This window comes from Lentinula edodes (assembly GCF_021015755.1).
Source record: "Lentinula edodes strain Le(Bin) 0899 ss11 chromosome Unknown C8R40scaffold_53, whole genome shotgun sequence".
Lineage (NCBI taxonomy): Eukaryota > Fungi > Basidiomycota > Agaricomycetes > Agaricales > Omphalotaceae > Lentinula > Lentinula edodes.
This window is the reverse complement of record NW_025764359.1, coordinates 70,731-93,904: the sequence shown is the minus strand read 5'-3', so window position 1 is coordinate 93,904 and position 23,174 is coordinate 70,731. Positions and strand designations below refer to the sequence as shown.

The 23,174-nt window shown below is 44.8% G+C and overlaps 8 protein-coding genes across 8 annotated transcripts; 3 read left to right on the top strand and 5 right to left on the bottom strand.

Annotated features, from left to right (window-relative positions):
• Positions 1 to 698: 698 nt before the first annotated feature.
• Positions 699 to 2,303, top strand: C8R40DRAFT_1129861 (uncharacterized protein). The gene has a single exon (XM_046229149.1). It carries the CDS (start codon positions 788 to 790, stop codon positions 2,108 to 2,110), a length of 1,323 nt encoding a protein of 440 aa, XP_046080681.1. The 5' UTR covers positions 699 to 787; the 3' UTR covers positions 2,111 to 2,303.
• A 1,031-nt stretch (positions 2,304 to 3,334) lies between these two features.
• C8R40DRAFT_1129856 (uncharacterized protein) lies at positions 3,335 to 5,230 on the bottom strand. Its single transcript, XM_046229148.1, has 6 exons — positions 4,905 to 5,230; positions 4,677 to 4,847; positions 4,502 to 4,622; positions 4,265 to 4,447; positions 3,920 to 4,204; positions 3,335 to 3,862 (listed from the first exon to the last, which is right to left on the bottom strand). Exons 1-6 carry the CDS (start codon positions 5,173 to 5,175, stop codon positions 3,700 to 3,702), a joined length of 1,194 nt encoding a protein of 397 aa, XP_046080680.1. The 5' UTR covers positions 5,176 to 5,230; the 3' UTR covers positions 3,335 to 3,699.
• A 657-nt stretch (positions 5,231 to 5,887) lies between these two features.
• Positions 5,888 to 6,672, bottom strand: C8R40DRAFT_1059019 (uncharacterized protein; the record flags this gene model as incomplete). Its single annotated transcript, XM_046225235.1, has 2 exons — positions 5,888 to 6,251; positions 6,302 to 6,672. 2 exons carry the CDS (start codon positions 6,670 to 6,672, stop codon positions 5,888 to 5,890), a joined length of 735 nt encoding a protein of 244 aa, XP_046080679.1.
• Positions 6,673 to 6,743: 71 nt separating this feature from the next.
• On the top strand, positions 6,744 to 8,878 carry C8R40DRAFT_1155050 (peptide chain release factor eRF/aRF subunit 1). The gene is made up of 7 exons (XM_046229595.1): positions 6,744 to 6,915; positions 6,968 to 7,007; positions 7,056 to 7,294; positions 7,342 to 7,774; positions 7,828 to 8,044; positions 8,099 to 8,661; positions 8,713 to 8,878. The coding sequence occupies exons 1-6, from the start codon at positions 6,836 to 6,838 to the stop codon at positions 8,404 to 8,406; spliced, it is 1,317 nt and encodes a 438-aa protein (XP_046080678.1). The 5' UTR covers positions 6,744 to 6,835; the 3' UTR covers positions 8,407 to 8,661; positions 8,713 to 8,878.
• On the top strand, positions 8,871 to 13,480 carry C8R40DRAFT_1129848 (uncharacterized protein). Its single transcript, XM_046229147.1, has 11 exons — positions 8,871 to 9,673; positions 9,720 to 10,049; positions 10,104 to 10,272; positions 10,324 to 11,525; positions 11,586 to 11,954; positions 12,008 to 12,128; positions 12,185 to 12,412; positions 12,468 to 12,571; positions 12,631 to 12,867; positions 12,931 to 13,082; positions 13,136 to 13,480. The coding sequence occupies exons 1-11, from the start codon at positions 8,881 to 8,883 to the stop codon at positions 13,382 to 13,384; spliced, it is 3,954 nt and encodes a 1,317-aa protein (XP_046080677.1). The 5' UTR covers positions 8,871 to 8,880; the 3' UTR covers positions 13,385 to 13,480.
• C8R40DRAFT_726222 (uncharacterized protein) lies at positions 13,448 to 15,595 on the bottom strand. Its single transcript, XM_046235995.1, has 15 exons — positions 15,465 to 15,595; positions 15,143 to 15,363; positions 15,045 to 15,077; positions 14,938 to 14,988; positions 14,795 to 14,821; positions 14,718 to 14,745; positions 14,649 to 14,662; positions 14,575 to 14,593; positions 14,484 to 14,509; positions 14,324 to 14,378; positions 14,193 to 14,276; positions 14,100 to 14,138; positions 13,994 to 14,038; positions 13,911 to 13,937; positions 13,448 to 13,839 (listed from the first exon to the last, which is right to left on the bottom strand). Exons 2-15 carry the CDS (start codon positions 15,233 to 15,235, stop codon positions 13,721 to 13,723), a joined length of 660 nt encoding a protein of 219 aa, XP_046080676.1. The 5' UTR covers positions 15,236 to 15,363; positions 15,465 to 15,595; the 3' UTR covers positions 13,448 to 13,720.
• A 2,517-nt stretch (positions 15,596 to 18,112) lies between these two features.
• On the bottom strand, positions 18,113 to 20,170 carry C8R40DRAFT_1129813 (uncharacterized protein). Its single transcript, XM_046229146.1, has 5 exons — positions 19,644 to 20,170; positions 19,336 to 19,588; positions 19,073 to 19,274; positions 18,852 to 19,019; positions 18,113 to 18,799 (listed from the first exon to the last, which is right to left on the bottom strand). The coding sequence occupies exons 1-5, from the start codon at positions 19,954 to 19,956 to the stop codon at positions 18,218 to 18,220; spliced, it is 1,518 nt and encodes a 505-aa protein (XP_046080675.1). The 5' UTR covers positions 19,957 to 20,170; the 3' UTR covers positions 18,113 to 18,217.
• A 240-nt stretch (positions 20,171 to 20,410) lies between these two features.
• On the bottom strand, positions 20,411 to 21,514 carry C8R40DRAFT_1216195 (uncharacterized protein; the record flags this gene model as incomplete). The annotated part of the gene is made up of 7 exons (XM_046233231.1): positions 21,310 to 21,514; positions 21,106 to 21,261; positions 20,993 to 21,047; positions 20,748 to 20,786; positions 20,649 to 20,693; positions 20,565 to 20,591; positions 20,411 to 20,424 (listed from the first exon to the last, which is right to left on the bottom strand). The coding sequence occupies exons 1-7, from the start codon at positions 21,472 to 21,474 to the stop codon at positions 20,411 to 20,413; spliced, it is 501 nt and encodes a 166-aa protein (XP_046080674.1). The 5' UTR covers positions 21,475 to 21,514.
• Between the last annotated feature and the right edge of the window lie 1,660 nt (positions 21,515 to 23,174).

The window sequence follows — 23,174 nt, the reverse complement described above, 5'->3', positions numbered from 1 at the left end:
TGCGAATAACGTCTTAAATTTTTGAGTAAATAAAAATCTGAGTAGACAGTCTTATTTAGAATCATGTTAAGCTTGTCTTTTGTCTTACATGTTAAAGCAGATAAGGCATAAACAGAGCGTCGGACCATGACCGAGGAAAAACAGGGTACTTCCGCATCTTGGGTCACACTGAGTCACATCAATGCCGCTGCTCGGCACTCTGGCACACTTGGCCATTTGATGCTGGGTTGAGGCAGAACTTGTGTTGATCACGCTTTTGGAGAGTGTCAGAGGTTTGCCGAGGCTACGGCATGAAGCTGGAATCAAATATTGTCACGTCGCATACCCTCTTCACTTTATCTGCTTGTCGAATCTCTACAACATATTGGATTGCTTTTAAATTTGCTATGCTAGCTAATGAGAACCTCTACTTAATGCCCATGTCATTTTTACAGTTATCTACCAGCTCTTCGTACGGTTCCTGAGGCTTCAATCTAAAGTCACGCTTGTATATTACAGTATTTTGGTCTTGTACATATGCATCCCCTAAATACAATCTATTTCATATAGTACAGTATGTTTATAGAGAACCTAGAAAGTACTACATAAAAAGTCTGAGAGCATTTATCGACCTAAAACGTTCAAAATATGAGATTTTCGAAAATGCGGAAGTACCCTGTTTACGGAAGTACCCTGTGAACCATAGTACGGCACACTCCGATAACAAGGTCTTCCTCCAACCACCACAACCAACTTGGACCACGACACATAACATTCGCCGCTAATACACCCAAGACTTGCTTTTGCGATGCAGGCTGCATCGCATGGGACCCGGCAAGTTCCTCGCCATGTCTCCAATGTGATTCTTGGAACTGGACCCGGGAACAGAGCTAGATCTATACACACACCGGCGTTTGCTAGATTCACCTACTCCGCCCCTGTAGGAGCTACAAAACGAATTGCATCTCAAGCTCGTACTATCTTATCTCGTTTTGTGGGCTATCTTACTGCTCCGGGCCTCTCGGCCCATTCACGCACTTTCCAACAAGCAGTTCGAGGCTCGGCTCCGGGACGTATGAGCAGCATCCAGGACCGGCTGTCATTTTCCGCAAGATATGCTCTTTCACGTCCTGCTCAGCCGCTCTTCTTCCCACGTGGTCCCACATTTGTGACCCGTTCAGTCAGTCAGGTAGGACTGGGCACCACCAGAAATTTTACTTCCGGACGTTCTGTATTCCAAAATCTAGTTGAGAATGTCCCGATCACAGGCCGTGCTCTCTGGGAGGCGGATTGGGAGGTTCGTATGCAACAAGAAAGAGCCGCGATGAAAAAGATTTCGAAAGGTAAAGTCGCTCAGGTACAGCACAAGGAAATGTTGAAAAGGAGAAGTGTCTTCGCACCCCTTCCCGTCCCGGAGCTAGTCCCAGAGTCAGTTTCGGAGATGGATCACTACTTTGCTTCTCCGATTACTCCTCAAGTCTCCACTATATTGTTCATACCCCTTGCGCCCACACCTAACCAACGTGTGCCTCTTCCTTATGATTTTCCTGATCATGTGACATTGCTTCCTTTTCCTACCCTTGCATCCATTCATAACTCACATGAGCTGCACTCGTTACGTGTATCTGCACTCTTTTCCCGACTCGATGTCGCGAAAGTATGGGAGAAAGGTGTATTGTCCTCCGCTTATTCTAAGCACGGTGGGGAAGAAGGTGTATGTACCATTCTGAAAATCGAATTTGTCGGTTGGACAATGGCCGAAGTACGTAGTGTCATCGGCGAAAGTGGTACTGGTTGGTGTGCGCTTGAGGAGGTTGTCACGGAAATGCAGCCAGAGGAGGAGGAAGATTCGTTCTCGGATGCTTCGTCTGTTCTGTCTGCGATCTCAGGAGGAGAAAGCATGAGTTTGTCTTCTACCCACGAGCCAGCTAAATCTCTCGTTTTACCAACGTTAGACTTCTCCTCGTCCTCTGTTCACCTTCCCATGTCGCGTACCTATGCCAACCACGATATGTTCTTGGAAACACAATCGGATCCTTGGGCAGATTCGTCTTCGGACGACAGCTGGGTAGATCACAGTCATCTAGAATTTAGCTCCGACTTCGTCAGTAGGCTTCATATGGACCAGTGATGTTCGTCCCCAAGTGATCATCCTGTTTAAACAAATCGTCTTCGCTCCACCAAAAAGAACAAAAAAATGATCATCTTCCTGTACTCTCATTAATTGGTACCTTTGTGTATTGCTCCTGCTCTTCCTTTTCTTTCCTTCGTGTATATCACATATATGTCTTTCTCTAATTGTAATTGAAAACACGTCTTCATTATCTGCCCGACCTCTTCCAAAGCACAACTTAATGTCGAATAGGTTCACAATTCAACGTGTTCGCCGCGTACATAGCCTCCACTGCAAGACAAGTAATCAGGAGGCGAAATTATTCGCGTTGTTCCTCTGGTGGGTCAGAAACGTCATTGTACCTAGCTTACATCGTTAGACTTTAGCTCTCATAGAGGCGAGCGTGTAGACTTCGGCGATTACCTGATGCTGGGCTTTCCCATCCTTTCTCAAATCCTGATAATATTTCAACATGATCTCTTACCGCAAACCGGTTACTTCGTTGCTTTCAGTATTTATAGTAGAGAGTTTCCACAACCCGTACTTAACTACCGCCTGTCGAGCCTTGAAATTTGGGAAGGAAGTATATAAGTCAGGTATGGGCTCAGCAAGTAAGATCTCTCGCCTGGAAACTAACATCATGAATTATAAACAGTGACTGTTTTTGTATACACCAGATCGTAGCTCCCTTCCCATCATAGTCATGGTTTAGTAGCGCTACGCTTCGTTAATTTTCCACGAGGTGACCTCCTCTGGAATTGCTGCGTAAGTAGGTTCGGTGTAAACGAAGGCAGGAAAAACCTTTACCCAAGCAACAACCGGTGGAGAGATACTTGCAATTGTTCCACAGTAGCTGGATTGAAAGGATTCCTCTGAGAGAGGTGGCGCACATTTGGAAGTATCGGGATCGACATATCCTGTTCGATGTCTTTGATCCAGTCAAGTTCATGCGTGGCACGATGTACTTTACTGCATTCGCCTCGTCGGGGGCTCAGGCTAGAGGTGTTGGAAATCCACACTATTTAGTGGAGATGGGCGACATAAAATATTTTCATACAACGAAAACAATTTGATTGCTTCTCTAAATGTAACCTTTCCTCTGCAGCTTTCCTCCGATCTCCAAACGGTTGAAGGGTAGAGGAGCTGTGTTCTCCACAGCAATATCTAAACGACTTAGATTTGATACAACTCGCGACTTCTGACTCCAGTCTTGACCCTTTGGGAAGTGTTATAGACAACGGACAGATTGATACAACTCTTCGAAGTTTTGGTAGCTAATGTGGCGCACAGATCACTTTTCAAAAATATCTACAACTCCCGTGGCGGACCCTAGATCTTGGTTTGCCCGTACGGTTCTTATTTGGCAAGGACCGCGAAAATATACGAATGCTATGTGTACTTCCGTCTTCTTATCGCACCCTTACCTATTGTGTTTGTGTTAGACATATTTCCTCGTCCATCCTCAACTTGAACACGGACCATAAGGGAGAAAGGAAAACGTAACGATAAACGTTAGATGACACGACATTCCATGATGAAAGTTGGTCATACTGCACATATTGAAAGAGTAACTAGTAGCATACTACTTAACACACCTCAAGATTCTTTCATTTTGTGGCGCCGTTGGCTTTACGTCTGATTTCAGGTTCTATGGGAAATCGCTGCTCGTCTGGAGGGACAGAATACAGTCGTTGCCAAATGGGCTGCAACGGTTTAGGCGTCGGCCACGCTAGTTTATCGTTCCGTAGCCATAGACGGATGAGATGGCGACTGAACGCGCGTCAATTCAATCGAGCGAGTACGGGGAATGGGCTAAAAATGACTTACACATTTTCAGGATCATCTCGGAAAGCATCTCTAGCGTGAAGGAGCCCCAAGCTGTTGATATACTGGATATCTCCCTTCTGGAAGTTTAATCCCAGCGAATACTTTTCTGCAAGGAAATGGACAGCGTCCAAGGCCTCGGCCTGGGCTTCCGTTATGGGAGGGATATCAGAGCTTCGATGCTGGTTGCCGTATCCAGTAAAATGTCGACGAGAATATTGGATGATGATATGCCCATCTTCATGATAGAGCAAAGGACGTGTGGTGTAGCCTGTTTGGCCGCCGAAGCTATATTCGAGGGATATAATTTGACCTTCCACTAATTTTATTTCACAACGGTGAACTTACGTGTCCAAAATCCAAGGTTCTGAGAGAATTTTGATCAAGTCGGGCCTGGTCGCTGCGAGCTCGTTGTAGACACGTCCACTGCTGCTAATTCTAGATACACCGCCTTCCGCCGCTGTAGCGAGTGCAATCAGTGCAATGAGATCCCCGACATCGGTGTGGAACACCTGCTTATCAGTCGTATATCTATAATTAAAACACGAATGAGTGTCAGGTCATCTTTTTGTGAACTCCACATACGCAGCATTGCCGATTCCACCTTTTTCATGAGCATGACTAAGAGTTAGATCTTTGATATGAGCTAGGACTGCTCCAGTGCCATCTTGTTTTCCTCGAGCTGAACCCACATGCGAGGATATTCCTATTGCGAAGTTCTCTTATTTGATGCGGCGAAATGGGTCAATGATAATTTTACCTGCGTAAATAATGGCCAGGTCGCTCCTCGTGTACTTATCAACTGGTATGGTTCTCAGAACGAAAAAGCCTCGGCCCGAGTAGAGTTCGTTTGCCAACGAAACCAGAATCTTACTCAAGGTTGGAAGGGGAAATGTATCATTTGAGATGTACCCCATAGCTCTGTTGAGCGCTGATTACGGGTCACTGAGCCTCGGTCTCATCGAAACACGTTAAAGAGGCAACTGACCTTTAAAGTGTGCAAGAGCGTCATCGATCTCTTGTAGGTGCGCAGGGCTCAGATGGAAAACCCACTGATCCTCAGATATCCAATCTTTGCCTTCCCAGACAATAGGCCCTTCGACCCTGGAGGGGAAGCCAGAGGGCAGCTGGGATTTCGGGAGGTTTGGATTTTCTGACAACCTACGCGCAGTGCGTTGTTTGTACTTGACTTCATCTGGATGGTAGGAGATGTCAGGCTGGACCACAGGGGTAATACTCTCCGTCAAAGTGTAAGTCATTGCGGAGGGAGGAGTGATGTGAACAATATTTACTGACCGGTTAAATATGCATCAGAAAGGACCTGTCATTGATTATAATCAATGAGGAAAGACCTAGACAAATCCCAAGAAGTCATTGGTTGTATCATACATATACCTAGATGGTACCCCAATTGTACTATATGAACAGCCAATAGACACAGAAGAAGGGGATACTGAAACTCCGGTACCGCACAAACCTAGGAAAAGACCGAATATCGTAGTCAGAACAACGACGATACGGGTCGATACTTCCACCAAGCGATGTACCTCCGAAAATTAATGCGAACTTAATATTTCAACCAGTCATTGAAGTTGGATTATGATTATAGTCGAGCCTTACTCGATAGGTAGTGTTTGAAAGACCATTCAATGCAATGTGAAAAAACTCACATGGGGAACTGTAATCGATCAATGACCTTGAATACAAGCTCACGAATCTATGCGAATTCTACGTAGAGACTGTCTATTCGTGATTTGAGCTTAAAATACAAGATATGCTTCGAAGAAACAGAGAAGTTGGAATAGACTGGAAGGTATAGTAGAACCACTGACACATATTGGTTAGGTCTTGTACAAATCAATCGATCATTCAGCGGCTGAGTGCTGGTTAAGTTCAACGTTGAACGATGTGCCTGAAGAGTATATTAGAAGGAACGCAAACACTCCCAAGAACACCATACCTCGCGACTGTTCAAACCATTTCCGCATCCACTTGCTCGGGTTCGCCATACACTATGAGCTCAGGCCCTTTCTCACCAGCTCCTTCTCGTGCCTTGCCCTGCCGTCGTCGTTTTAAATTACGAGTGGGACCAGCAGAAAATTCACCGTCCCCAATTTTGAGAGTGACCTTGAGCGTGGACTTTCCTCTAGTTTGATATGTGATATCTTCCTCCTCGTCTTCCGGAAGGATCTCATCCTGTACCTCAACAGTCCCAGTGAGGATTTCTGTGTGAATTTCATCTGATGAGAAGGGAAGGATTGGTGGAAGTGCTAGCGAAAGTTGAAGGAGGAGTGGGATTGCGGCTCCCATCGCGCTGAAATGCAATGTTTTGTAGCTAGTGGGAGGTAATGAGTATATACAAGCAAGTCAATAAGTGGACCTTACCCATCCTTGATAATTATATTCTTGCATCTTCGCATGTACGTGCTCAACGAAGTCTTACGCGTGATGCATATGAGATTTTTACCCTCTGCGTGAGCTGAGCGCGGACCGGAGGCAGAGACAGAGGTCGGAACCGAGGGGAATGGTCGAGCAGGAGTGAGTTTATTGATACGTTGTTTTGGTTTGACTTTCACTGTCGATTCAGGTAAACGCGACAGTACTTCATGATGAACATTGTTTGCTAAAGTTTCGGAAGTTGACGTGACATTTACAGATATGGGACCATCTGCAGAGCTGAGCTTTAGCTTCTTGCGGATTCCAGCGGCCGGAGACGAGTTACGGGGCCGTTTCCTTGTGTTTTTGGCTGTGCTCATCGCTGTTCGTGACACTGACAATATCGGACTCATGAATCAACGCAAATCAATGCACGTGACTTTATTACAGCGAACTTTTTAAATTTTTCCATTCTTACACCCACTGCCAGGTTTTCCAACTTCATCTTCTGCATAATCTAAGGAAGATTCGTCGTTGCCCAGAATGAGTCAGGACGCTGCGGAGCAGAACATCCAGATGTGGAAGGTCAAGAAGCTCATCAAGAGCCTTGATTCTGCCAGAGGGTACGTAGAGCAAGATTGTTTTTTGACATTGTACTCATTTTTTGTACACCAGAGCCGGAACGTCTATGATCAGTCTTATCATCCCTCCAAAGGTAAATCGATACGCTTGATGTACCACAAAATCTGAAGGATCGTACCAGGATCAAATTTCTAGAGCATCAGCAATGTTGACGCAGGAATATGGCACAGCTTCCAACATCAAATCCCGAGTCAACCGTCTTTCGGTGCTTGCTGCTATCACCAGTACTCAACAGCGTCTCAAGCTCTATAACCGAGTGCCGCCCAATGGTCTTGTGCTCTTTGTCGGGACGATTTTGACCGATGAAGGAAAAGAAAAGAAGGTATCTTTCGATTTTGAGCCTCACAAACCTATCAACACGTACGTCTCAGGAATCACAATTGAACTTGACTCTCATTCATCTTCAGATCACTGTACTTATGCGACAACAAATTCCACACTGAAGCCCTTTCTGAACTGCTGGAATCAGATTCACGTTTCGGATTCATCGTTATGGACGGTAACGGAACGCTCTTCGGTATCTTAGCAGGAAACACCCGTGAAGTCATACACAAGTTCACTGTGGATTTGCCGAAGAAACACGGACGTGGTGGTCAGTCGGCCTTGCGTTTCTCTCGTCTTCGAGACGAAAAACGTCACAACTATGTCCGAAAAGTCGCTGAACTGGCGGTTCAACATTTCATCACCAATGACAAAGTGAACGTGACTGGTTTGGTATTAGCTGGTAGTGCCGACTTCAAAACAGAGCTCAGTCAAAGCGACATGTTCGATCCGCGGCTGGGCGCAAAAGTGATCAAGGTTGTAGATGTCAGTTATGGAGGCGAAAATGGTTTTAACCAAGTATGTCATCGTTTCATCTACAATTTTCCTGCGGCTCACCGTTTCAAACATAGGCGATCGAACTTGCGGCAGAGTCTCTTGCCAATGTCAAATTTGTGCAAGAAAAACGACTCATTCAGAAATACTTCGATGAAATTAGTCAAGATACCGGTAAATACTGCTTTGGCATTGAAGACACCCTGAAGGCTTTAGAACTCGGTGCCGTAGAGACATTGGTAGTTTGGGAAAACCTTGACATCACACGCTACACCCTTCGGAATGCAGCTGGAGGTTCGTTTCCTCATCTGATTTTCCGGTCCCGCGACTGAAAACTCTGATATCAAGAGGAAATCGTTGTTTACGCCAACAAGGAACAAGAGAAAGACCGAGAAAAATTCTTTGACAGGTCTACTGGCATGGAGATGGAGCAAGCCGACGAACCACAATCTCTTCTTGAGTGGTTTGCCGAAAAATACAAAGATTTTGGTGCCAATCTCGAGTTCGTTACGAACCGTTCCCAAGAAGGTGCCCAGTTCGTCAAAGGCTTTGGTGGGATTGGCGGCCTACTCCGATACAAGGTCGATTTCTCTAACCTCACTTCGATCGACGAAGAAGAAGAAGACGAATTCTATTCGGACGATGAAGACATCTGACGGTATTGCTGGCTCTTAGGAGCCCCGTCCAACCAGGTTACGCCGTGCGGGGCTGTGGGTAGGGGAGATCAGGAAGAGGTACTAGTGCACAACGATTGTGCTTATGGGTATGTGGTAAAAACATTGAGGATTAAACTTGATTATGCTCGGTATTCATGGCTTGGGCCTGTACTGGACATATTGGGACTGGGAAGGTTCTGCAGTCGGGGGCGGGTTTCTCAGTATCCATTACAAATGCATATTTTTCGTCTTCAGGTATGGTATTGCAGTTGTCTTCTCCGAAATAGAAAGCTGATGATTGTCCAGATAGACCCCGCTTTTGTAGGATACTGACTGTTGTTGGATCGTGGTATCTACATGTGTCTGTTCTAACTTTTATTTACTGTAAAGTAATGTAGGACGAGTTTGTAGCTTGTTTCTATGCGCTTTGGTGGGTACCAATGAGCAAATCAGTTTCTTACACACAACGGCCATATGCAAGCCGTGATCTTTTTGTCCACTATATTACTGTCTGTTGAATCTTGTATAAGGCGCTTCTATGACCCAGCTCAGCTCACACACTTCGGCCAACCATCATCTTTGCATAAGATGAAGGGCAAAGTCGATATCGATACTTATCATTCCGTGTATGATACCAGAAAGAAACGCAGAACTTTCAACATTCTCACCTCACTGGTCTTGGTCATTGTAGCTGCTACGTTCTCCTCGCTTTTGCCTTCATCCCTACACTATTGGCATCTACTATCTGGTCATCAAATAATAATAGACGAATGGAAAGACGACATTTGGCCCATTCGCGAACAAACTCCTTGGGATATCACAACTGACTTTCCTCATCCCCGCGTCTTGGAATACAAAGTCAACGAAGGAACATGGCTGCGTTTGGATGTACATCCCACGACTGGAGATATTGTTTTCGACATGATTGGAGACTTGTATTGTATCGAAGGCCACAATGCTTTACACGGAACGATCAACATTGCACACCCAATCACTTTAGGTGTTCCCTACGACTCTGACCCTCATTTTTCCCCATCAGGCGATAAGTTGGTCTTTAGGAGTGATGCTGGGTTGGGAGTGGATAATATTTGGATCATGAATTGGCTGGGATGCAGCCAAATGAACCTGCGTCCCTCGGACATCGTATCTCCGACACTCCAAGTAGCTCTTCTATCCAAGACGAAAGACGAAACCTTGCTACGTAGAAGGGTCCCCGAGACTGCTGACAGGAGGCAAAATCGTCTTCTCAGAGAGGGGCGCGCTGGAGGTGCGTAATTGGACTTTCTCTTTGTACTGATTCTAATTATGTTCAGCTTCTATGGTTACGAACGAGACCTACAGATACGTTACCGATGCACGATTTCATCCTTCTGGTGAAAAGATTATTGCCACCAAGTGGTACACCTCAGAGCGCTCACTAGGAGCCGGCGAAGGATGGGAGTATACTGTTCCTTCTACATATACTAACACTGTCAAAGCTGGTAGCGGAAAGCGTGTTGTTGGTCGCACTCTGCCCCGCGGTTGGACTGTATCCCAATACGGTGACCAGCAAGTTGGACCAGAACAGTTCATCTGGAATGGCGAGGACAGTATAATATACTCAATGAACGTTCGCGATGAATCCGAATTCTTATACAGCAAAGGTAAGAATTATCACTCGTACTACAGCGGGGTTTTTTTCATACCGTAACTTCTAGACGTGCATCAGGGCATTTATGCTCTATTTTCATTCAACTTGACTACTGGGAAAACAGAGACTTTAGTGGGCGCGTCGCCGGGAGGTGCTTCGCGTCCAGAGCTATCGCACGACCGCCGTACTTTAGCTTTTGTACGACGCGTCCGTGACCATGAAGTTCTTGTTCTAAAGTAAGTTACCTAGAGAGTGCCCACATTTTTACTTATCGTCATCCCAATCAGGGACCTCGAAACAGGATCTATCAGCTATGCGTGGGATGGCCTGACTTTCGACCTCACGACTATTTCTGTTCCGATGGGTACTTATCCTTCGTTTTCCTTCACTCCACACTCTGAGGGAATAATCATTTGGGCTGCGGGTAAAATACATCACGTACCACTCACTGTCAACAAGCAAGGTGAAAGAATACGCTCTGGTTCGGTCAGCAGAATTGAATTTACCGCCCACATCGAAAAACATGTCGCCGAAACGCTCCGGTTAAAGAATGCGGTGGACCTTGTGGGTATCGAGACACACGATACTCAACGAGTTCATGCTTTTCGCGATTTACGAGTTGATGAGGCTGGAAGTAAGGTTGTGTTCAGGGCCGGCAACATCCCAATCGTTCAAATTGTGGGGGAGAGCGATTACATTAAAGTACCGACACTTTATTACGATAATGGACGGACTCCGTATTATTCGCCTTCTTTCATCCCAAGCACCGACGGAAATCTCATCATCATGTCGAGGTGGTCTGACCTCCATTTTACCTCGTTTGAAGTATCAGATCTCTCCAAAGGAATATCATACGAAATCGAAGGGCTGCCTATGGGGAGATATCGGAGTGCTGTTATCTGCAGGTGCAACGGCTGGAAAAGGACGATTGCGTTCCTCAAAACTGGTGGCGATTATCTGACCGGGGATGTGATTGCTACCGCTGGTGCAGGTCTTTACCTAGGAGACATCAACCTTGAACCCTCCCCTTCGCAAAAGCTTGTCATCAATAGCATAAGGATGGTGCCTTCAGACATCGATCCAAAAAATGCCAAACTGGAGTTCGTAGAGAAGAATAAGAAACTTTTGGTACAACAGCCCGACCGGGTATTTATCGTTGATCTTGTGGGTGGGCCGGTAGATATCGAGGGCAAACCTTCACATTTTACTATCGCGACAGGAAAAATGTCTACAGAGATCGCTCTAGCCCCTCGTCCACGTTCTGCTGTCGACAGATTTCTTCACGGAGAAGAAAGTCAATACGACACCGATCATGTCGCATTCGTGGACTTTTTCCACGTTTACGTCGCACCTAGGAAGAGTATCAAGCAAGGAGAGGACGTCTGGTCGAAACCTGGGAGCGCTACAGCAGGAATTGCTAGGCTTAGCTTGGACGGAGGCCATGATATTGCTTGGAGCTCTGATGGGAAAAAACTATTCTGGTTCCTTGGTGAGATATCGAACCTTTGACGTCGTTTTCCAGTGAATTTTCCCATCTAATCACGAACAGGGCCATATCTACACTCCCTGGAAATTAGTAAACTTGGAAAATGTTCCTCCGCAATAAAGAATGATTCCAGGACATTTGGAATCTCTTGCGTCAAAAACCTTCTCCAATACCAAGAAATTGTAGTTGAACACTCAACCGACATAGCGCGCTTAAAGAAGGAGGCTCAAGCATTGTCTTCGAGTGTAAACTCCGACATCTTGATTGTATATAATGCCACTTTGTTGACGATGGAGAATGGCAATATAAATGAGGATTTGCTATATGACGCAGTACTCGTTATCCGTGCTGGTGTCATTGAAGCCGTTTTTTCAGCCACCCAGAACGACTTTGTAGCCCCGGAAGGTGCTACCTTGATCAATGCTCACAGAGGTAGATCTAGCTTTGTGCCATCTCTTGTTACTTTTCGTTGAAGTGATTTACAGGATATGTTATCCCTGGATTTATCGATGCGCATGCCCATTGGAATGGCTTCAGTAACCCCCATCCATCAAAATCTTGGGAGATGCAAACTTTCCTTGCATATGGGATCACTACTATGCATAAGTAAGTCTTCGGACACTCGAGTTAGAATCAAAGTTCAAGCTGCTTCTATCGATCAGCCCTAGTTCAGACAATGTGGACGGTTTTGTTGAGCGCAGCCGTTTGGAAAGTGGACAATTTGTAGGCCCACGAATTTTCCACACGGGCGACGTTATCTACGGCGCTGGTGCACCTGGAATTCATGCTGATGTTGTCGACATGAACGACGCGCGTTCTACCTTGATCAGAATCAAAGCTGAAGGAGGGCCCATCAGTACCTCCTACAAGAATTATAATCTGCCCATTCGGTGAGTTACGGGACCCGCGAACTCCACTCGAGTCGAAGTTACAAGAATAAAACAGGGCCACGAGACAAAGACTCTTGCTTGCTGCACGCAACTTGAGTATGCTTTGTGTTCCGGAAGGAGGAATGAACTATGATTGGGACCTTGCGTACATCATGGATGGTTAGTCCACTATGTATACTGTCGCTGTACTCTTGCCACTAAACGTCGAAATTCTTCAGGTATGACCACTCTCGAACACTCTCTTCCCGTTCCTGCACAGTATGACGATGTCTTGACGTTATTTGCATTGAGCGGCACCGCCAACACACCTACCCATCTTGTCAACTACGGCGGAACGTTCGGGGAGCAATATATATGGGCGGCAGAAGATGTCCCTAACAACTCGAAGCTTCGTCACTTCTCTCGACACGATATTCTGGAAGGCCTCACAGAGTCGACTGCACGACCAAAGCTATGTATGTTTCCTAGTCTTCAGTCTTCAATAATATTCAAACATACATCTCATCTTCATTACTCAGCTTATCAATTATTCAATACATCTGCTTCCAATGCGAAGATGGTGCCGCTAGGCTTGAAGACGCTTATCGGCGCCCACGGAGAACCACCCTTAGGCCTCAACTATCACTACGAGATATTCTTCACCCAACAGGGTGGTCTGAGCAATTACGAGGTTCGTGTAAATGTTGTATTCTCAGTGATAAGTATTTACTCCCATCATCTTAGGCTCTGCAAGCGGCGACATCCTGGGCCGCACAAGTGTTTGGCATTTTTGACTCGCTCGGCTCTTTGATGCCAGGCAAACTGGCAGACTTCCTAATATATCCTCCCGGAGTTGACCTGCTGAATGGGTCAATAAAGGAAACCTTGAAATTGGAGTTTGTAGCAAGGGGTGGACGAGTCTGGGCTGCAGAAACTCTCAAAGAAATCTTTCCTGGAAAAGAGGCTCAGCAAACACCCCCGTTCAATCCTTGAAAGGTATACCCTTTAGGCACGTACTAACATCCATATGTATAACATTCAACTCAGAATTTATACAATGATATTATAGCGACGGTTAGGCTACACTCAACTTGAACGATACATACTTTACATATCCTCCAGCTCCAATATTTCAGTTAAGGTGACCACCGGGAGCTCCTGTTCTTCGCTGACCATTGTAGCCCGGGTTGAGGGAAAGTTTCTCTGGAATATCAAGAAGAGAACACGAGTGCAAAGTACGGAATGTACAACGCGTTGGGGTCTATACGGAGTGATGATGATTTTGGAAGTTGATCTCATAAACTTGAACTTACGCTTGGAGCCACGGCCCTAATGCCTGAACGGTAGGTGTACGCATGGTCGTGAGGAATATTGATAGAACAAGCATTGAACTGGTGTATCGCTCACCGGCGCTAACAGACATGAGACGATATTCGCGCATGATAGTACTACATAGACGTAAGTTATGAGTTCTAAGCAAGGAGACTTCACTACGATTCTGTCCCTCGATGGCACGCACCGAGAAGATAGACATAAAACATGATCCCTGAGTAGAACAGTTGAAGTACAGCACACTGTATGTATAGCCTATGTGTCTCTCACCATCTTTGTAGAGCTTGGTGACCCAAGGGGATCGCGTTTGCCTTACTGGTCGTTATATTCTTCCAATCAATGCTATAAATCGACATATAGAGATTTCTACACTCACAGTGTTTGCACGCTTGGATAGCGATGAGTATTGCGAGTACTGTTCTCGACATCTCATGTTGATTCGTACTAAACATAAAAATGCGGAACATACTTGATTCATATATTGTCAGGAGACAGAAGGCAAGGAAGATGATGTTGCTCGCGGAAGTCATGCGACATCCTCCGTGGGATATGACTGTAGACTGCTCAGTCAGTGAAACAGAAAACAAAGTGAGACCTTACATCGCAGTGAGCTTACTGCTAGCTCAGTGAATACGATTGCCGGAACAAGGAAAACCTATGGCGTATGTAAAAATCGATGGATGTAAGACAGGGTAGTGTTGTAACTTACCACTGTCAAAATTATCAGAGTGATTAGGATTGACCTCTTACGTTCCCATACAGCGTAAGTGCGCAGCGTCAGAATCACTATCGTCAGAAGAGCGTGAGCCTCAAACAGTTGAAGTTCGTCCAAATTTTTGACAATGACTCACGTTCAGAGATAACGATTCCCTGGGGGAACCATGTGGATTAGGAACAGGCTCAAAAAATCCGGAGCTAAGCGTACGATAAACATGAGCCCTTATTATACCAGTTCAGATTAGAGTGTGTAACAGATGCTCGAGGGGCGGCATACAAGAGATTGCTTGAGCTTGAAATAAGCACTGCTAGAGTTAAGTCCAGGATTAGATGAAAGTATGGATTGAACATAACTGAGTGCAGAGTACTTCGGCAGAAATGCTAGCGTTGAAATTAACTAATTCGTAGTTACGATCATCAACAATATCAAGGCGTTGTATGAAAAACGCACAGTTAACGCTGACGATCCTGTCGAAAAAAGGAAGGTAACGATTGACGAAAAACATCATTGAAGCCAAGCTAAAAGGACTTCTCCATACAAGCTCGATCTAAGGTTTGAGTCAGTCCCTGGATAATAATACAATGGGTGTCAGGGAGTTCATGCCTCTTGGTAGAGTGTACAGAAGTAGTCATAGACCTGAGTATGTAAAAGATTGATGAGTGGGCCTGAATGAAGAAGACGTCGACTCTGATATCACTTACCAAAAGAGTTATGCTCCCCAGAGCACCAGCACGAACAAGAACTCGGCCAAGATCTGAGAGGGGCACCGTACTTGTGGAGAGTAGCTTCGACATTGGTCAAAATTCGAGCGATGACAACCATAGATATACTTTGGTGAACGGCAAATAGAGACTGCCTCAGGCACTCGAGCATTCAATGTTTTATTTCTGTACTCTTGAGGTCGCACTTATTCAATTAAAAACTAACGCTTGGTTGGTGAGCAGTTCAAAGTAACGAGGGAATTTTTGAGGAACGAGCAAGAAACTAGTATCAAAGGGAAAGATCCAATATATCGATATCGACCTTTAGCGCGTCTTTAGGTTCCGACTGAGCTCTACTTTGTTGGAACCATGAGAGACGAGTTGAGGGGTAGAGTGACCCGGTAAAGTCTGCTTGAGGAGGACCGGAAGCTTGGAAGGCCTTGTGAAGCGCAGGACCCTCGATAATGGTCAGACTTTAACGGATTTCAAGGCTTTTTTTCTCACCAATTGATCTCACGTGCTGTGACGAGACGCGAAATTTCCACACTAACGGGCATCGTGTTTCCGAATCGCAAAATCTATTCAGAAAACTTCTTTTCTTTCCCCTGCGGAGTACAAGCCGAACGTGGTGAGAATAGTTCTCAGCACACCATGGGTCAGGACGGAATGAGGCTTACAATCACAACAACGGGAGACTGGTGTGAGTATGTAACATACAACATCATAGCAACCATGACAGCTGAGTAGTGGACTATTGCTACATGTCTACCATGTCTATTAATTCGGTCAAGGTAGCTATTGGAAGCCCCCTTCCTTCGGTTGTGGTCTCTGCATCTCTTGGATGTACTCCGGGAATTGTAGTAGAATTTCCTTGAAATATCAAGAAAAGAACACGGTTGCAAAGTGCAGAATGTACGACGCGTTGAGGTCTAAAAGTAAATTTAAACGCGATTTACAGGTTTTGAAGTCAAGACTCACCCTTCGAGCCACGGTCCTAATTCCTTAACGGTATAATACGGTACGATGAAAAAGACTCTCCCATGAGCTAATCTATCACTCACTGGAGCTATCAAGGCGGAAATGATGTTCGCGCATGATAGTACTAGACGAGCGATGATAGGACCCCCCAAAATCCCGAGGAACCTGGATACCAAATTTTTCGAAGTTTTTGAAAATTTGTCCGTACACAGACCTGAAATCGTGTCCGGATTTACCTCCGGGTGTAGTGAAAATTTTTTGTTTTTGTCCGAACATTTGGTATCAAGGTCCATATATTAATAATTGATTTTTTTCGTTTTCCTCAGCGGAATACAATGCTTTATGACAGTACCACTCTTCTACATCATTCTCCTTTGAATCCTTCTTCGACCGCTTCTCATACAATGCAATTGCCGTGAAAATATTGTCTCTACTCCCCTATAGGATCCATGGGAAAGAATGGGGAGAATGCATCAGGCGGGACCATAAGAAGCTTGGCACGAGCCATAAAAAGGCTGGGTAGGGGATCTGCGGGCCAGGTTTTGCCACAGTTAATCCATTCAGTAGGTCTGAAATTGTCTTCATCAAGGTATATAACTGAGCTATCCCAGCTGTCCATTGAGAAGAAACAGTTGATTTGAGAATAGATGTATGTACAAGAGATGGTAATTCTGTATAAAGCCTCAAATGCTCCTTTGCCCCCCGCCCGCTGCATACACATTTATACGTTGCAAAACCGCCGCGCGGTATACAGCCCTTTGCATAATTCCGTGAAAACAGAGTTTTTTTTTTTAACGGTCCGAAATTAAGCGAGTGATTTCACCCCATAAGGAATGTGTGATGTGACCTTCCTCACCTTTGCCTCTATGGCTGCGCTATCTGTCGATCTCAAGCAGCGTATCTATCGCTGGCGTACTGAAGACAACCTGACAATCGAAAAATGTGCTCATCAAGCCGGATGCTCTGTCGGGCTAGTTGCGAAGGTGCTGAAGAACATGGAACTGTTTGGAACTGTGAACAATCCCTTCAGTAAACGGACTGGTCGTCCTCGGGAGCTTGATACCACTGATATAGCCTACATCATGGAGCTACTCAGAGCACGCCCTACCATTTATCTTGATGAAATACAACATAAACTTTGCACTACTCGAGATATCTCATTATCGATCCCTACAATCTGTCGAACCATGCAGCGCCTAGGGATTAGCAACAAGCGTGTTCAGAAAACAGCCGCAGAGCGCAGCACAGAGCTTAGGGCAATCTGGGAAGGAATGATGGGACAAGAAGAGTACCGCAATCCTGATCTTTTTCTTTTTCTTGATGAAAGTGCCGTTGATAATCATACATTTCAACGTCCCATGGGGTGGTCTGAAATTAATGCTCCGTGTGTCGAGAGAGGTACCTTTTTGCGTGGTACACGTTACTCTATCCTCCCGGCCTTGGCTGTTGAAGGGATTGTTGCACTGGATATTTTCGAAGGTTCTGTTACCAAGGACATCTTTCTGGACTTTATCCATCAGCACATTGTACGATGCATCTTCATTTATATGTATATGCACATTTATAACAGCTCCTAGGCACCTTTACTGAATCCCTTCCCTGGCCCTCGAAGTGTTGTTATTCTGGACAACTGCTCAATTCATCATTCACCTGAGCTCAGAGAGATTATCGAGATAGGATGTGGTGAGCCATTAAGCTATATAGTTGCCACATACTAATACTCAGATGATTTTATAGGTGCTCGTCTTATTTTCCTGCCACCATACTCCCCTGATTTCAACCCAATTGAGGAAGCCTTTTCTGCTATTAAAGCTGCACTTCGTCGCCACGAAAATTCTTTTCGAGGACCTCAATCAATCCCTTGGTTGGTGCGAGAAGTTGTAAGAGATATCACTGCTGATGATGCAGCTGGTTGGTTTATGGATTGTGGATACATATAGAGCATATAAATCATATTCCATTCAATCAACTAACTATGAGCATACTACACTATAAGCTACCTAAAAGTAAGAGCCTAACAAGAAATATACAGGAAGTTAACTAAACAGAGATGTGTAATGTAAAGGAGTGAGGTTAAGAAAGGATAGGCAATGAGCTCTACAGTTTCTTGTGTCGAGCACGTTTGCCCTCAAGGACGGTATGATAATCCTCAGCAAATCTCTTCAATCCACTAGCAGGTCCTTGTTTGAGTCCAGTTAATCGAGAGAGATCAGATGTTGCTCCTGCAGCCAACAGTTGTACATCAAACTGTTCTTCTTTCAGGGCCACTTTTACAGTGTGAACAATGTCGGATGGAAGCTTGTGAGTTAAACCATTGGAAAAGCGGTCGATGCAGACATCAAGCTCATCCTCGGGTGCTGGAGGAGAGGATGATCTAACGTGATCAACAGGGGAAAGACTACGAGATGATACAGAGTGATGTGTAGAAGCAGATACACGAAATGAAGCAGGGGCTTGGGCTTGGAGGGCTGACATTTGCATCATAGCCCCAGTGGCAAAGCCAAAGCCTTCCATAATTGCTGCCTTCAAATCACTTGCATCGGATCGAGGGCCTTTGACGCCACGGCTCGGACGTGATGAAGATGACAATGAGGATGGTTCAGTTGTCAGAATACCCCATCCTTGCAAGAGATGATTAGGGATCGGATCAGATGCTTTGCGAGTATCCTCGCTTGCCAACTATGTTGTGTCTCATTAGCGTAGAAAATTGAGATGTTGATAGTAAACTCACAATCCAATCTACAAGATCATTCTTACGCGGACGGCTGAGAGTAACATGCTGAGAATTGGGAGCGATATAGCAACAACCATGAAGGGTGCAGGGATGGGCTTCTTCAATAGCAAGTATAATGGTACCTCGTTTTTGCTCTCGAGCTGTAAATTGGTCTACTGCGGGCACCTATTTAATGTATTCTCAATAACGGTCACAAGAATATCAATAGCAGGAGATACCTGAGTAGCAAAAACTGGTGCTGTATTAGTGAATGGTGCTTGACCTAATGGTGCAGAAGAGTGAAGATACGGGGTGAGCAATGACTCGGTAATGTTGAAGTGAAGGGTAACTGCTGTAACTCGAGGACTGCCGCGGAGCATGTTCTGCACACGGCTCCATTCTTGGTCAGTTTGGACAACAAGAGCACCTGATTTTCCACCACTGTATTGAATTAGACGGCACACTGTCAGCATGTACCAAGTACAATAAGGAATTCACAAACGTCAAGCCTTTCCACTGCACCGAGAAACGTGGTCCAGAGAGTGGGCTTGCGGCATAAGTCTGGTTGCCATTGACAGTACTTAAAATAACATCATTGATCACATCGCAGCGTGAAAGATCCAACAATGGGACAGAAGGTCCGGGAACAGTTGAACGCTCTGTAGAAGATCCAGCCCTTGCATTTGAACGACGATTGCTAGGCAGCGCAGTGATGACTATTTTTTCAGTGGCGATAGAGATATCAAAGACGCGCGCTACAAAAAAAATACATTGAGCTGCCGCAATGAGATTAAAGATGCATGCACACACCAGGTGGTTCCTCGATCTCATCACTATCAGATATATGGTCATCATTCTCGTCAACGTTGCATACAGATTGGATAGCAGGTGCATTCGCAGTGCTAGTCTGTGAAGATGAGAATACGCCTATAGCACCATCTTGCTCTTGCTGGGGGCGGGGCTGAGGGAACGGGATGAATGCTGCAGTAGGGTCGAGGTACTCTTGGCGTGCAAGACCAGGAGCAAGAGTAGGAAGTACAATGAGCTCATTGAAAATACTACCAGGGCGCAAATCGCGCTCAGTATTACTCCAACGAGCACCAGTGCCAATTTGACGAGACATAAGAATGGAGAGCAGAAATCGAGGATAAATATGAGAAGAAAGAAGAAAGGGAACTGAGTCGACAGAATAGCTATGCAAGATTTATATTTTGACGTGTGATGCAGTACTAAGACTTTCTTGGAAAGGTATGGTCTGCAGCATGAGGCTTCCTCACGATCTCAAAAGAAGAGTTTTCAAGTGTTCATCGATGGATGAAGACAGATGATGAAGCTAGACAGACGAACGACAAATGGATCCATCGATAATCACTGTCACATCACGCCCTTCGGCTATCTCGGCTCACTGATACTCGAGCGGACCGGGCGTGAAAAAAAAATCTCTGTTTTCACGGAATTATGCAAGACCCTGTAAACAAATCAGGACATACAAGCTCTCTCGGGCCGGTATAAAAGCGGTGTCCGAACAGGATCAACCTCGAAATATTTATTCGATTTGTCCGCACCAGGTATGAAAGTCAAATGAAAAAATCTGAGAAAATGTCCGTATTTGATGAGGGTTTGACTCGATAATTTTCAAAAATTTGTCCGGATTGGTATCCAGGTTCCTCGGGATTTTGGGGGGTCTTGCGATGATTAAGGGAAAAGTAGACCCTTTTCATTTGTACGCACCAAGAAGAGAAAAATAAAAAATGATGCCTGAGTGAGAATGGTTGAAGTAGAGTAACACAGTATATGTATGTATGTGTCCCTTACCATCTTTGTATAGTTTGGTGACCCAGGGAGATCGCGTTTGGCGTACTGAATGTCAAATTAGTGCGAATAAAATCGACGTTACATGGTCTCTTGACTCACAGTGTTTGTAAGCCTGAATAGTGATGAGTGCTGCCAGTACTGTTCTCGACGTCGTATGCAGTTTTTTCCGAAAATTACAATTACTAGCAGGAAATAACGAACTTGATTCATACGCCGTCAGCAGACAGTAGGCAAGATAGATTATATCGTTCGCGGCAGTTAAGTGACAGCCTTGGAAAAAACAGCGACTGAAGAGAATTATAACATTGGATAGTCGGCGAGAGACTGAATTAGAATAATCTCACATTGCAGCGAGTTTACTGCTAGCTCGGTGAACACAATTGTTGGAACAATGAAGACCTGTAGCAATTAGATTCAATGTAGATGCTCATGAAGACAACATCAGGAAGAAATTTACTACCACCGTCAGAACAATCAGGAAAAGGAGCATTGATCTCTTCCGTCCCCATACAGCGTAAGTTCGCAGCATGACAATTACTATTGTCAAAACGAATTCTGAACAATTGAGCTGAGTGAATGCAGAATTTGACTTGCGTTCAGAAAGTGCAATTCCCTGACCAGAGATGCGTTAGAGAATCTTAGCGATAAACCGGAGACTTACAATAAACATGAGCCCTATGTAATTGTGAAAATTGGAATTAGAATCCTTGAAACAGTGTTTGACGTTGCGATAAAGCCTACAAGCAGCCGCTCGAGCTTGGACTAAGCATTCCTGACTCATCAGGAAAACCACCTCCGGAAAATCGGGCACTAATTTTCCTCTCATGGTCGAAATCTTCCTAATCCTATCAATTAGCCGAAATTCACCAAATTAAAGAGATCAAAATCACGGCTTCTAAATTTGACATATATTTTGCCAAATTGGAAAGATTAAAATGATGGCTTTTAAATTTGACAAAAGTTTTGCCAAATTACAGAAGTTTGTGATACTACAAGCTACCATAATATCGTGAATTTGAGCCCTCTGCGAGTGCATGGAAAGTCTTTTATGGTAGCATAGTATGCGAATAATTTGTATGCCCAGAGCAATACTCAGTTGATGTGACTTAGTGTGTAATATACCACCAGTGAGCATAGAGCAAGCCTGGAGTGAGCAACTTGAAGCAAAAGAATCTTAAAGGCCTAAGTAGTAGAAAAATTCGAGCAAGTCCAATTCATATAGACGGTGACTTGAGTGTTGAATTGTATATTACCTCGGTTGCAGGTCGCCGTCTCAGTCAATAGTCGGAGTTTAAATTTACTCGATCCCTGCAAATCCCCCGTTATCGCTCGTTCTCTTGTGCTTTCTTCCCCCCATCATCATTGCTTCAGTCAGTCTTTCTCTAATTTTCTCCAGTCACTAAACTTTTCCTGCTAGGCATTCAGCTTCCAACACATCTTATGGAGATACAGGCTGGTGTCGAGCAAGTAAGAAACAATGGGTGGCTAAGGGTTAATAGGTGAGCTATGTATTTTTGCTTTGCTTGGTAGAGTTAAACAAAGTCTCGACTCTTCAGTGTGACTCTTCAATACCCACAAAAATATTTCAAAGGTGTGTTGTCATATATTTCTGTTTGCTCATCTCTCATACTGAGTTCCTCACACTAGATTCTCAACAAGTGCCGTGTTCCAATTTTTTTGCTGTGACGTTTGCAGATTGGTACTGTTGGTGATTACTGTGCTGAGGAGTTTCGAGTAGTCTAGTTTTAAATACTATATCTATGTTGTATTTATTGTACACATACCAAATGCATTCACTATTTGCTTCATATGTGGTTATTGAATCATAAAGGGAAATTTGAACAAATTCACGCTCGAAATCTGCTCGCAACTAGGCATTAATTTGAAGAAATCCGACTGTTTAGTGCTGATTTCACCTAAAATATATGGGGGGCTAAATAATCTGGCTAATTTCAAGAAATAACTAATCCATCAAATTTCAGCAATTTTACCAAATTTATGCCCTATTTCCCATGGGTGGGTTTCCTGATAGGCTAGAACGACAGTGGGATTAGATGAATGTATATCGAACAGAAGGGCGGAATACTTCAGCCGAAAGGGTAGCATTGAAGTTGACTGATAATATGCACAACGTCAACAGCCGTACTAGTAGCGGTCTACATGAGAAGCTTACTATTGACACTAAGAACTGAGTCGACAAAAGGAAGGTAACGATTCGCGATGAAAATCATCGAAGCCAGACCAAAAGGGCTTGACCATATGAGCTCAACCTGAATGAAGCTGAAAGTCAATCTTTGGGTGGCAATATGACAGGGTATAGGAGATCCATGCCTCTTGGTCGAGGGTACAGAGGTAATCATACACCTATGTCAGAAGTTCAATGAGAGCTGAGCAAGAAGCAATGTATCCACGCACCAAGAGACTTGCGGCCCCCATAGCGCCAGCGCGAACAAGTACTAGGCCAACATCTGACAGGATCCCAGTACGTGGAGAGAGCGACGTTGACATTGCTTAGGTCTTGAGTAA

Excerpts from the sequence above, each read along its gene's own strand:
- C8R40DRAFT_1129856 (XM_046229148.1), bottom strand. The coding sequence starts at position 5,175 with ATGACTTACACTTTGACGGAGAGTATTACCCCTGTGGTCCAGCCTGAC. Across the intron at positions 4,205-4,264 it reads GAACCTTGGATTTTGGACAC|CTTCGGCGGCCAAACAGGCT; the intron begins GTAAGTTCACCG and ends CCTCGAATATAG. Across the intron at positions 3,863-3,919 it reads CGAGATGATCCTGAAAATGT|TCGCCATCTCATCCGTCTAT; the intron begins GTAAGTCATTTT and ends ACGCGCGTTCAG.
- C8R40DRAFT_1129861 (XM_046229149.1), top strand. The coding sequence starts at position 788 with ATGCAGGCTGCATCGCATGGGACCCGGCAAGTTCCTCGCCATGTCTCC.
- C8R40DRAFT_1129813 (XM_046229146.1), bottom strand. The coding sequence starts at position 19,956 with ATGTCTCGTCAAATTGGCACTGGTGCTCGTTGGAGTAATACTGAGCGC. Across the intron at positions 19,275-19,335 it reads GTGCAGTGGAAAGGCTTGAC|TGGTGGAAAATCAGGTGCTC; the intron begins GTTTGTGAATTC and ends AATTCAATACAG. Across the intron at positions 18,800-18,851 it reads ATGATCTTGTAGATTGGATT|TTGGCAAGCGAGGATACTCG; the intron begins GTGAGTTTACTA and ends GACACAACATAG.
- C8R40DRAFT_1155050 (XM_046229595.1), top strand. The coding sequence starts at position 6,836 with ATGAGTCAGGACGCTGCGGAGCAGAACATCCAGATGTGGAAGGTCAAG. Across the intron at positions 6,916-6,967 it reads AGCCTTGATTCTGCCAGAGG|AGCCGGAACGTCTATGATCA; the intron begins GTACGTAGAGCA and ends TTTGTACACCAG. Across the intron at positions 7,775-7,827 it reads GCGAAAATGGTTTTAACCAA|GCGATCGAACTTGCGGCAGA; the intron begins GTATGTCATCGT and ends TTTCAAACATAG.
- C8R40DRAFT_1129848 (XM_046229147.1), top strand. The coding sequence starts at position 8,881 with ATGCAAGCCGTGATCTTTTTGTCCACTATATTACTGTCTGTTGAATCT. Across the intron at positions 11,955-12,007 it reads CTTGATCAATGCTCACAGAG|GATATGTTATCCCTGGATTT; the intron begins GTAGATCTAGCT and ends AGTGATTTACAG. Across the intron at positions 12,413-12,467 it reads AATTATAATCTGCCCATTCG|GGCCACGAGACAAAGACTCT; the intron begins GTGAGTTACGGG and ends AGAATAAAACAG.
- C8R40DRAFT_726222 (XM_046235995.1), bottom strand. The coding sequence starts at position 15,235 with ATGTCGAAGCTACTCTCCACAAGTACGGTGCCCCTCTCAGATCTTGGC. Across the intron at positions 14,746-14,794 it reads GCCGAAGTACTCTGCACTCA|TGCTTATTTCAAGCTCAAGC; the intron begins GTTATGTTCAAT and ends TAACTCTAGCAG. Across the intron at positions 14,139-14,192 it reads CCTGACAATATATGAATCAA|TACTCGCAATACTCATCGCT; the intron begins GTATGTTCCGCA and ends TGTCGAGAACAG.